The sequence below is a fragment of the Mustela erminea genome, chromosome 2 (assembly GCF_009829155.1).
Source record: "Mustela erminea isolate mMusErm1 chromosome 2, mMusErm1.Pri, whole genome shotgun sequence".
NCBI lineage: Eukaryota > Metazoa > Chordata > Mammalia > Carnivora > Mustelidae > Mustela > Mustela erminea.
In genome coordinates this window covers 162,503,800-162,517,071 of record NC_045615.1, presented here as the reverse complement: position 1 = coordinate 162,517,071, position 13,272 = coordinate 162,503,800, and the positions used below count along the sequence as shown (strand labels likewise).

At 38.3% G+C, this 13,272-nt stretch overlaps 1 protein-coding gene across 2 annotated transcripts in view; it reads left to right on the top strand.

Annotated features, from left to right (window-relative positions):
- The window catches only part of ANTXR2 (ANTXR cell adhesion molecule 2), a 145,104-nt gene extending 138,679 nt beyond the window's left edge, over window positions 1-6,425 (top strand). For both annotated transcript variants that reach the window (XM_032334698.1, XM_032334699.1), the window contains one exon: window positions 4,518-6,425. In XM_032334698.1, coding sequence (XP_032190589.1) covers window positions 4,518-4,556 — 39 coding nt within the window. In that variant the 3' untranslated portion in view covers window positions 4,557-6,425. The remainder of the gene's footprint in view (window positions 1-4,517) is intronic.
- Window positions 6,426-13,272: the final 6,847 nt, after the last annotated feature.

Sequence of the window (13,272 nt, the reverse complement as noted above, 5' to 3'; positions counted from 1 at the left end):
CCAGAAAGTGAGCACTAAGGGTAGTGGTAACTTCTAGAATATCATGCGGCCGAGCTCTTTGGAAGCCAGCTCACAATGAGAAAGGCTGAGCTGTGGTCGCCTTATATAATACAAAGGAAGCAGGTAAACTTAACGGAAGTGAGGAGCTTTTTCTAGCCAACTCGTAATTTCAGTAGTTGGTCCCCTAATAACTATGTCCTCAGCAGCAATTTTCCAAAATAGAAAATTCTCCTTATAGGAACAGAAATCATTTGAGCTCATTATGTGACCAGAAGTTGAGGGAATGGTGTCCTAGATCTAGATCTAGGAAGGCCTTTCTAAAGAAAAGTAAAGAAACCAAGTCTAGGTGTATGAATTGTTTACCCGTGACCTGACTTAACATAGGCGTGAATATCTTGAATAATAGTTATCTTAATACATTTTGATACAAACAAAAACAAAATCTTATAGTGAATTATGCTTTTAAAGGTAGGTAAGGGCAGAGTTATTTGAGCCAAATGAGGATTGAGAGGCTTGTGTCGTGCCTGCTCCTTCCTCTCCTGTGCACTGCGCCAGCCCAAGGCACCCCCCAGAGCACCTTGGAGAAGTCACTGGTCTTCATGGACTTTGGTAGGAAAAAACCCAGACCTAGAGAGACGGTTAGTATTTCACTTAGAACTTCCCTCTTGAAGATAGTTTTGCCAACTGATCTGGAGAAAAGGAATTCCAGAGTTACCACGATGAGTACCTGAGGCATAAATATTCTACACTATTGGTTGAATAGAGAAATACGTGCTCTAGATACCAGGGATATGGTTAGAAAGATGGATGTGGTATGAAAATTGAAGAGCTGCTCTCTCTATTTATTTTTTAAAGATTTTATTTATTTATTTGACAGAGATCACATGTAGGCAGAGAGGCAGGCAGAGAGAGAGGAGGAAGCAGGCTCCCTGCTGAGCAGAGAGCCTGATGCGGGACTCGATCCCAGGACCCTGAGATCATGACCTGAGCCGAAGGCAGAGGCTTAACCCACTGAGCCACCCAGGCGCCCCAACTTCTCTATATTCTTATTTGAATCAATCCCAGTCTGCATAGCACTTTTGAGATAGGCTGTGTGTGCACATGTATATACATGTGCACACACACACATTTTTTAAAAATTAGGTTGCTGTTTGTGGCCTGAAGTGTTTGACCAGGCTTTCATGGAAACTCCTAGAGCCGCGTATCATCAGAGTGAAAACACTAACTGTGGGTTATAAGGTATTCTGATCACCGGCTGTGTCACACCCGCACACTCTCGAGTAGGCTTGCATTCAGATGGCTCAACCAGGATGTTCAATAAGTACAACCCAGAGATGAGTGAACAAATTAGTCTATGGGAACATGGAATGCTGAAATGCTTGGCACGGTTGGTTGTCGGGAGCGTCCCCCGGAGGGAGTAGGTTACAGATTCCTCTGGGAGGAAGATCCCTGATGGAATACTGAATAAAAACTCCCTTCGGGCCAATATTTCTTTTTTTTTTTTTTAATTATTCCATTTTAATCTTTTCCTTTTTAGGGCTACTCTCTTCCAGTTTCTTTATATTTTCTTCTATCCTTACCCATGGCTGTATTTTCCTCCTTTGTGATCCTTTTTCTTTTTCAAATTTATACTTACTCTGTCTTCCTGTTTTTGAAGTTAATCACTATGTATTCGTTCATTTATGTGTTTACCATCCATCTACTCTCGTTTCTAAGTGAGGATTTATTATGAGTGTGCTCTGTGTTAGGCACTCAGTGACACAGAGGAGGTATGGGTAATAAGTACCTGTTTCTTATTGAGAGTTTACTAAGTGCCAGGTAGTGTACAAAGTGTGTATTAATAGATTAATAGGAGTCCTAAGAATAATAGATCCAATTTTTATTCCTCATTGTACTGATGAGGAAACTGAGGCACAAGCTGTGAAATGAGTTGCCCATGATCACACAGTAGTTAACAAGTGTCAGAGCTGCGATCCATAACTAGGGCTTTGGAACCCTTAGACTTAATCACTATTATCTTACTTTTTTAGATATTCAAGCTGATAGTTATGATATAATGTGGTTTGGCTGTAGTGGAGATGCCATGGAAACTTTGAGGGAAAGAGCTCCGTGACTGGGAGAACAGGGTAAAGCTTAACAGAGGAAGTAATTCTTGAACATAACTCCTTCAAGTTACCATTTTTTGGATTTCTGTAAATTAAAAATACACCCCCACATTATCAGCTCTTGATAAAAAAGTGGAAAATACCGAATCCTTGATTAGGAAGGGAAATGTATTTATTTATTTATTTATTTATTTTGTTGATGGGTGTGTGTTAAGACACAGGAGTGGATGTTGCTTTTAACAGGTGTTTTTAGTACTTGCGTCAGCAGACATTTGATAGCTGATGATCAGTACTTATTCCCAAATTTTGTAAGTGTGTAAGTAAGGACCTCAGAGTCAAACTCAGTAGGGTTTTCTTCATTTGGGTTTCTATGTCTATAATTAAACCACATCAAATGAAATGAAAAAATAATTAGGTCTGACATAATTTAGACATTGAAGTGATTTTAAGAATTCAGGTGAACTATGAATCTCATTTTTAAAAACTATCCAGTTGCTTCAAGTAAGTGAATCTGAGTCACTAAGATTAATCTGGTGTATAGAACAAAAGTGGTCAGAGAAGGAGCCCTATATCTACATTTAGTTAATTAGTGATGACAGTCAAATAAAAGTAGAGATTCATGATAACTTTTCAAAATTGTGCAGAAGAGAGAAAACCTTTACTTTTTTAGGTCCATAAATACACAAGAAAAAGATGTCATTAATTCACGTCTATGCCGCTGTAATATAATTCTTCATGGATTTGTTGGATTCTCAAAGGACTCCAGAAGATCATATTTTTAATGTTCATCACTGTTTTCACAGGCATAGTTCAGATCTATTTCTTACTGCGTCTATAGTTAGACTATTGGGGCTTAGAAGCACTGTGTTATTGCTTTGCCCAAATATTTATTTATTATGTCATTTTTCCTACCTGTTCCCCTTGAAAAAAATGTTTAGAGAAGGGGTATGTAATGAAAATAACATTTATAATGTTCCTATGGCTTTTGGTAATCATACTTAGCTAATTTGGAGAAGAGCATCTTTTCACTTTACATTCTTTCTAACGATATTGTTTGAGGGTTCTAGACAATACAAAGTCTAGTCTGAGGGCATGACCTGTGACCGCTGCATTACTGAGGATTTGGACCTCATTCTCAGGTAGTCTTCTCTCTGCTTTTCTCACACCCTTTTGCCCAGATATTATTTGTAGACATTAGGTACAAGATAAGTAATAAAATTGACAACTAGAATAATATTGTCTCCAAATTATTAAGAAGATGTATAATTTGATGAATGTCTCTGCCTTTTAGGAAGAAGTTAATGGAAACTACTTTACTTTTTTGCTTTTCTCTTTCTTCATTAATTTCTGAAAGATCTAAATTTATTGAGCAGACATTTTTGAGAGGAAAATGGACCACAATCCCATTTTGATGTTTTAGGCTTTCTTCTCCAACAGTATTTGTTGTTCCTTTCCCATGGATTGGCTATCTAAAATAAACTTAATTGTTCACAGTTAGAGAGAAATAAAGAGAAGTTCTAAAATATGAAGTTAGAGAGCAGGTATTAAGACAAATAGGAGAATCTCAGTAAGATGATACTCCTTACCCTAAAGTAGACAGTGGTACGCTAGCTTTTGGCCTGTTGAGAAATCTGGATGTGATTTATGTAGCACAGGCTATCAGCAGGGTCATACCAACGAGAGGGAAGAGGGGATCCTTTATCACTAATTGAAAACTTTTTCAAATAATTCTTGGATTATTTACAATTACATATGAAACAATGTGTCTTTGTAACCTTTCTTGAAGTGCTAAGGAGTTGGAATGACAAAGTCTCTTTAAAACTGTGGAATGTAAATAAATAGTCACCATTCGGGGAGGACATGTAATGATGGCCTGTAGTTGTGCACAGAGAAATGGTCAACAACAGAGGACAAGTTCTCTAAGTCTTTTGCAAACCGGTTGTGAAATGCAGTCCCAGAGCGATGCCCTGTCTTCCCGCTCCCTGACACTTACTACCTCCCAAGTGCATTCCTCACATTACATTTTAGAAGCACCAGTTTTACATCAGTTTTAAAAGCACCAGATTGCATAAAGGAGTACTTTCATTTAAATCCATTATAGAAGGAAACATAGGGTTTGGCTTTGATATTTTTATTGCTGAGATAGTAATGCAGTACTTTAAATAGCAATAACATAGTTCTATTTTACAGAGTTTTTTACACTCTAATTTTACCATACCATTGTGTAGATGAACTTGCTGTGGAAAAGATCTGAATGAACTACCATGCTTTGACCCAGGGGGAAAAACTTGACTTTGTGGTTCATCTTAACATTGACCTGTTCTTGCATAATATCTAGAAAACTAGGTATTCTTATGCTTTTTTATAATTGCTTTACTAATTCAATCATGATTTTTTTTTTTTCATTTCTAGGGCCGGTGCATAAACTTCTCCCGAGTTCCATCCCAGTAAAAGGAAAGCAGGAAGACCAAAGAAGATATGAAGATGCATCTTACGCTGCTGGTATCCAACCAAATGAAAAAGAAAAAAAAGGGAATTTCAGAAGTTTTTGGAAGAACAGCTTTCTTCCTTTCCGTCAGGAAATGTTTTCTCTGCCTTCTGCTTTGCTCGCACCAAACATTTTTAAATACTCGTTCTGCCATCTACATGAGAGTTGGTGAAACCCACTGGTAACTCATGATTCATGACATTGAACATAAAGACTCACGTTAGTCTACCTGCTATGGTTTATACAAGAAAGTTCGTTGGAATGTGGAGAGGAGGAAAAAGCAAAAACAACAGCATGAAGATATCAAAACAGGGACCACAGAACAACGGGCCATGACGGGTCTGCCATGGAGAGAGGAGTGCTTTACATGGAGACATGGCACTTGCATTTTTACATCGCAAGATTGTCCGCCACAGGCGGAGTATGAAATTTCCCACCAAGCCAAGCAGATACGGGAGTCAGTTGCCTTATAGCTATGTCAGATCACAAAATCCTCCCCGGTCCCCTATCACACTGTGCCTTACGGGAAGCTTCTGACTGGAAAATCTTGTCATTCTAACACTGAAAAGTGCACACGCATGACAAAATGTAGACAGGATGCCTCAAGGTATTGGTAGCAAGCAAGATTTTGCCCTTTAGTTGTTGAAGACACCTTTCTTCATTATGCACTCGGGAAAAGAAGAAAATTAATAGAGCGTTATTACACAGGAAGACAGCCTCTAACCAGAGGTCTTGAGTGGAGTTTAAGGGACTTGTGCTTCGAGAACTCGTCCCCGGGAGTGGGGATTTACCCCACTCTCTATGTTTAGAGTGTAGTAGCGCATAAAGCATTAATATCTGTAAACACACCGGTAGTTTGTTTTGCTTTAATTTAAAGGAAGCGGTAACCACAAAGCTTCCGCTCAGGGTTTTTCCTTCCTCCAAGTCTCCAAGGGCTCTTCAGCGTCACAAGCCAGCAACTCTCTTTGCATGAAAATTTCAAAGTTTAATTAATATAATTAAAGGCAACAGCAAGCAGCAGCCTGTGAAGATTTTGCTCATCTTTTTTATGCCTTTTGACATTGAATGACCTATTACTGTGTGCGCATTACTTGGATCTTGAGGGGCACTCTACCTTGGTTATGAGTCAGTAGAGAAAAAAAGACCTCCTCTCCTCAATTTATACATTAAATTTTCAGGAGGGCCGGCCACCACAAAACATCGAAATGTATGTATTATAATTTCTTAGAAAAGCCACCATCGTGTCACGTCGACGATGCCAGGTTATGCTAGCGTGAGCGGAAACACTGGGGGGCAGGAAGCAGGCAGCCGCTGAAGAAGAAAGCTCAAATGATCTAGTCACTTTCGATACTGTACTTCAGATGCGAAATGGATATTCGACTCGAAACCTGACAAAACCCGCCTGCTGTGATGTGAACTGGTATAGACAGTGACCAGCGGCTGGGTCAGTGGGATGTCTCCCTGCGAGCACACAGGCTTATCAAGTGACACTAAAAATAAGTTCAGCAACCATCACGTTGGAAGGACGGAGGCGAACATTTCGTGTTCGGCGGGCATGCGAGTGCACGAGACGGAAAGAGCGATTCCGAGCATCCCGGTATAATTACCCCCATTGTGCCCTTAATGGAAATTTCAGAGGACGGGAGTGCTTCTGTTGGTTGGTGTCCAGATTTGTGGCACGGCTCCAAGAAGCCTTACTCACACACACAAATATATAGATACATGCATATCCTCTAGCTCGAATCATTTGCTCAAGTTTATTTATGTCACTGGCTGGCTGGATCCAAAGTCATGTGTCTCCATATTCGTAAATAAAATTTTACCTGTGCCTCTGCTACCATGTTATTTAAACCTACATAAGCTCAAGATTTGTGTTTGGCTAAATATAGAATTGTCCTGGTTCGTTTCGGGATAGAATTATATTCAGTTCCAAGATGTTGCTTATGGTCACAAATGGTACTATCGCCATTCGGTTATCCATGCGTGCAAGTGCCCCTGGGACGCCTGATGCACGCCTAGGGAGTTCCCATAGACCTTGGCTCAACATTTGCATCTGAGACAGCGTGTATTGCTGTTTTCCTAAATTGGCGCTTCATTTCTGATCCACGCACACCCATAAGCAGTATTTAAAAGCACCAAAGATTCTGCAGAAGCTACGGCTCTTTCTTGGGATTTGTCCCCTGGAGTTTGTCCATTATCATACGGCATTGGTGTGGCATTTCGATTTTGCTGCACGAGCAATTGTGAGTAGACCTCTGTCCTCAAAGGACAAAACAGCTTTCCGTGGAACGTTAACGTAAATAGGTTTCCAGTTCTAATGCCACCAGGAAGATCTCTCAGTGACGAGGGAGAGGCGATGGTCTATATGTAGACTAAGAAAGCACCATTCATAAAGCTCAAAGACAGATGGAATTTCATTGCACTAAAGAGATGAACCAGATCTATGCTATTTTCTCTCATTTTGCCATCTAACTTGTAGAAGAATTTGCTTTGAAAGAGTGCTGTTTACGCACCAAAGAACTAAATCAAAAACCTCTATGCCCTTTAAACAGGAAAGTAAAGGTTAGAATAAAGCTATTCCTATAAGTTTAATAACATTTTAAATTTTTTATAGGGAGAAATAGTTCCCGTTTAATTTTCCGGACATAATGTCAGTTGAGATCTACTTTCCATGTGTAAACGAGGAAATCTTTATCCGTGATCCATTTGTGTTGCATAAGGTTGCGACAACAATTAAGTGGGAAATGACTCCTAACTTATGTGTCTACTCTGCCTGGAAAGAAAGTTTTGAAGGCATCTATATATATTTCATAACAATGTCTGTTCTTTATGGATTTGATCCATAAATATTTATCTATCTGAAAACTTTGATACTTGGAATGTTTTCCTTAAAGCATTTGGTGCTCCAAGAAAAAACATTTGGTGCTAAGAGTTGCAGCACTGATGCCTTTCCCCAAGTTAATTCTATTTTAAAAATTTATATTTCATTCCCAATGAGATGCAGAGTAAAATTTGAGACCCTCCATTAAGTAGGGAGCAGCATCTGTCTCCTATAGATAATTCTTATTTTGACAAAAATAGAGAAGGTCTAAGCCTCCTATATTTAAAATTGTTTGAGAAATGATTTGCTTATATTCCCCCTGAACTTTATTCAAACCATTTTAAATCATAAATTATTCAATATTTGTTTTTCTAATAAATCCTTACTGCATGTAAGATCTGGGTGTCTCTGTGAAGTTAATAACTTTACTATGTAAATATCACTGACCATTGTTTACTGCTCAGAGGCCATGTGTGAGTTTAGTTTTAAAATCAAAACACGGTCTATAGTATGGCCAAAAAGTATTTAAAACATTTTTGATTGATCCATTTCCATGCATCTTTTTTGAATTTTGAGAGAGCAAAACGTAATTAGACGCCATAGACAAGGATCGTAAAGCACTTTCCTCCTCCATGGCAAGACCATGCTTAACTTTTGTTAGGTCTTGGACAGCATCGCATTACTTTAGGAAGTTCATTAGGGTTGTATTCCTCAACAAAATTTGGTAGGTATGTAATTCAGGAGAGAAATAGAGACATTATTTTAATACGAAAGGAAATGTGTAATCTGGAATCGGAATAAATGGTGCATCTGTCATGCATTTAAAGAAAGGAAGGGGCAGGTGAGGCTAGAGGGTGTCTGCTCTCAGATAACGACGCTGAGTACTGCTCCGCATTACAGTCTGGGGTTAGAGCCGTACTTTGCTTCGTGAACTTCTACGGCATATTTCTGAGAACACTTTAATTTTGGTAATATTCCTGCACTTACTAGGGTATAATTCAGTCAAATTGACCAAAGGAAATAAATTTTGAGAACTCATAATGCAGCAAGCCCTGTGCTATTTTTTAAAAAAATAAACTTTATTTTTGTGCTCTTCTGCCAAAAGAAGATGCTGTTTAAAGAGTGCACAGTAGAAGGTGCAAATTTGTATTAAAATGTGCTTGTTCAGATTACTTTACAAGACCTATATTAAGGTAATGTGGGGTGTGTGTGAGAGAGAGAGTGAGTCACTGTGATGTGCTACATACATATCCTCTTAGCTTAGGAAACAGGGCACGAATGACCTAGCCCAGAGAGCTGGCCACAACTCACTTGCTGAAACTGAACTGATCAGCTTCTCAGCCACAGACGAGAGATGGACTGGAGGTATCTCAAGTTCCTTCCAGCTCTGACAACATTTCTGTGAATATAGTCATATTGGAGGTTTTAGTATTTATATATTTCATATTTTTAATGACTGGCCTCATTTGAAGAGAACAGCATTATTAGTTCTGTAAACTGCCATTTAGTTTCCAAAAAGACATTGAACCATAGTACATAATTTTATAATTAGCCATAATAGAGTAATTTCTCAGTTAATTTCTTACAATTAGAATTTGTCAAAGAGGCAACTGATAATAAAATTTATATCTGTTGAAACCTCTGAAACGATGAGTAAGAAATACTGGGAAGTATATCTGTGTGTTTCATTCTGACCTTACAGTCATAGCAGGTGTCCCAAAGGCATATGTAAAGATGTATAGAAATTGTAACAGTATACCTACACTACCAGTTTTAATGATGAGGTACTTTGTATACTGCAGAAAGTTAAATTATTAAACCCTTCTTTTCCTTAGTCAAAATTAGAAAACAATCTTAATTGACAATAACTATGCTATGTTCCCCATAGGAAGTATTCAAAATGGCAAACATTTTACTGAGCAGTTTGAATACTACTTAAAATATATAGTATTTTAGAATTGCTAAACTTTGACAAAGTTACCATTGTTTTATTATAGAAGAAAACTGTGGAAGTGAGAATTTAAAGAAAAAAAAAAAAAGGATGCTTCACATTGTCTCCTAATCACTGTAAAGTTATTTATGTTTTAGTTGAATTATATTTGCAAGACTGTAAATGCCAGTGGATAAACCAAAATAAATTGTAAAAGTTATTAAAATGTACATTTAAGTAGATCTCAATTTGGTTAGAAACATCGCAAGTTAATCTTGTAGAATATATACAATCCAAAAGATATGCATTGTCTTTATGCTAAAAGGCAAGGTATTCAACAACTTAGATGCAAAACAAAGGAACTGAGAGCTTCCAAAGTCATAGATAATAGAAAAAGGAAATTGTCACATCTTGTGCTAAGTTAGAAGCAAATGTAAACCTCTAGCCATGCTTTTGTACTCCACCATCTGATTTGTGTAAGTAACTTGGGAAAGAAAAACACACAATATAAAATAAGATTGACTAATTCTAGCAGATGACACCTGTAAGTAGAATTTTTACCAGTTGAAATTCAGATGTGAAATGAGATGATGATCATTATCACACTAAAATTTTCTTTTGAGTTCTTTTTTTAATATCTCATAATCGTAAAAGTCTTCGTTAATTAAATAGAGCAATGACAGACCTTCATCTTCTTTAAATACTTTGTTTGTGTGAGGCTGTCACATGGAAAGAAAGATTATATTTTAAACAATATGTTCAAGTGTAAAAAAATCTTCAGCAAATTCTTAATGTTTAAAAAAGTGGGAGAAAGTTCCAGGACTTTTATAATCAACATCATGGGATTCTTCATAAAGAGCTGAGTATTTCAGAAAGATTGAAAAGATTTTAAATATATTTTTTAAAAGGATATCAAAGACTGTATTATTCAATATTCAGTGTGTTTTATCTCATTTTAAAGGATATTGTTATGATTAGAATAATATAGACAACACTGAAAACAAAAGAAAATCACAATGGCATTACTGTTTGTTTAATATCTCTGTATTTCTGCCACCCTCCAGAAAGCACTGAAATGATGAATTTTTGTTAATGATTTTAAAAATTTAACTCAAACGATAAAGACCAGTTCTTTAGTGGTTTCAAAATTACCCAATCTATTGAACTGGTAAAGATAAAGTCATCAAATTATTTTTTCTAATCACATATGAAATGGAAGGGATTGCTGTGCTTTAAACAATATTTCCCTTGACTCTTCAAAAATCAGTCCAGTAATCTCGACCCAAGGTCATTATGCATATGTTTATAATTTCTAACTTTGGAAAAAAATGTTCTTAGTGTTGATTACGTTGAGAAGAGAGGGCTTTATTAATTTTCTGTTCCTTCTATCACATATTACCACAAACTTGGTGGCTTAAAACAACGCGAATGTCTCTTAATGGTCGGGAGATCAGAAGTCCAAAATCCATTTGAGTGAGCTAAAAAGTTAAGGTTTCCACAGCATCAATTCCTTCCGGAGTCTCTGAGAGGAGGATTTGGTTTTGTGTCTTGTTCAGCTTCTAGTGGCCACCTGTAACCCTTGGCTTGTGGCCCCTTCTTCTGTCTTCAAAATGAATCTTTCCACCCTCTGCCACAGTTATCACATCCCCTTTTGTCTTTCTCGTTTCCTCCCTCAAAATCCCTCACATAATCATATCTGCAGAGTCCCTTTGCCATGGATAGTAACAGTCCCAGGCTCTGGGGATTAGAACATGGACATTTTATGGGGCCATTATTCAGCCTACCACAAAGATTAGCATGATTTACCTTTCATTAAATATTTCCCTTGTATCTAACGCCCCAAGAAAATTCAAGTTGGGTTCAAAAGTATCCATCACATCCTTGCCTGCCCATGTTCTTTAGATCTTGTCATCACACAAGTGATTTTGTTTTTGGAGGAATTCCATTTGTCCCCATTCTACTGTTTCATATTTTACTTGAAAATTTTCTCAGAAAAGGAAAAATGCCAGAGGATAAATTCTTGGAAGATTTTTTGCCAGATGATAAACCTCGCACAAGGCTGAGAAGCATATGGACAGTTTTCTATAGCCTCTGGAGAATTTACCTGGCCTATCTGCCCAAGCCCAGAAGTTAACCTAGATTTAGTCCCTGTAATACTTTATGCTGTCCTACTGAAAACCTATTTGGAAGATATTGAAATACCACTAGAGACAAAGGACGAAAATAAGTTGATATTGCTAATATCAGCAAAATACATATAAAACGAACTTGAGAAACACTTCTTAAATTATTGTATTAACTATTTTGTGCTAACTCATGTGGTGTTCACACTGGTACACCCCGTGTTTATATAGGACATTGATTGCAATCTTATCTCTCATACAATTTATATATATATATATAATATATGGATATTTTATGTGTATGTATATATATATATATCAAACTATATTATATATAATATATATGTAATAGTTACCTGTTGAATCTTAGGTTGTGGGATATGTGTTCTGGAGTGTCATCATACTTGGTCCCATATATGATATCACTCCAGAACATACATTCCACAACCAAGAATTCAACAGAAGACTATTGCGATGCCTCCTGAAGGCCAGACAGTGCCTGTGGCTCACCAGGGAGATGCTGTAATGAATCAGCTGATCTTCCCTTCCAACGGAGAAAATACCTTCAGCAAATAGGTAACAAGTGGGATGAATATTTTAAATGTTGTTAATATTGATTACTTAACTGGGTTGCAGGTTTCAGGGGAAAAACTGGAAGAACAAGCACTTTCAAGGATAAGGACACAAAGGGAGAAGGAAAGAAGAATGTGGTAGACCTTGGAGAAGCACGCCCAAGAGTCAGTAGAAACAGGCTGTCTGTGGTGACCCAGAGATAAGAATTACGGAAGAGAGAGCAGGAGGGGTGGGAAAAGGCGGGACAGGGTGGTTTAGGAAGGGACTGGAAGGCGTACGGTGCTATTCACTCTTTTTTACCGCATCTTCAGGATGGGAAGAAGTCGTTCAGCAGGTGTCCGAGGTCTAAAACAGGAAAGCAAGATCAGCAGGTCGGGATTTTGAAGCAGAGATTAGGGAGGAGACCGTAAAGGAAAGGGTGTCATGGACACTTCGGCCTCTCTCCTCAAAACCCCACATCCTTGTGCGCTGTCTGGTAGCACATTTCTGAGCTGCTCATACCTCCTTGAATTATGGGAGCATTTGTTTTCTACTGCCTCAATTAAAACCTACCCCTCAGTTTTAAACAGATGCCATGTGTTTAAAGTTAGAACTAGTCATTCTTGCTTCACACTTGTATTTCTCTCTGTTACTTTTAAAGATCCAAAAAGAGTACTACTATTTTGAATAATTTGGCCCACAGTACTACCTCCCCCCACATCCTGTCTCTATGGGACTTCTCAACCCTGTGCCGAGATCTCTGGGGTCTGACCCCCACCATGTCTCTTGTTGCCTTTTTCAGCCTCACCCCCACATGAGCTAGAGTGAATGCCCTGTGAATGGTCAGGCAACCTGTGCCCCTGTCACAGCGTGTCTGGCCCAGAAGACCACTCATGAGGATGCCTCTCCTATCGAATTAGCCTTCACTTTGGGGGCTTCTGCTGCAATGGAGACAAAAAGACCCCCACTTTAATGTGATGTTATAATTTATTAAACAGGCACCATTCTTGGCACTGGAGAAACAGTAGCAAAGAACAAGATCTTGGCCCTCGTGGACTTTACATTCAAGTGGGGAACTAGGAAACAAACAGTGGGACTTCCGGAGACACTCTTGTAACGTGCCCAGTGTATAGTACAGGCCAGATGTGCCGTGAGGGAACTAAAACAGGAGGAGATACACCCTGAGTAGAAGGGATTTACAGTTGAGGGAGTCAGGGAAGGCGTCTCAGGGGCCGAGAATTTCAGGTAGAGGG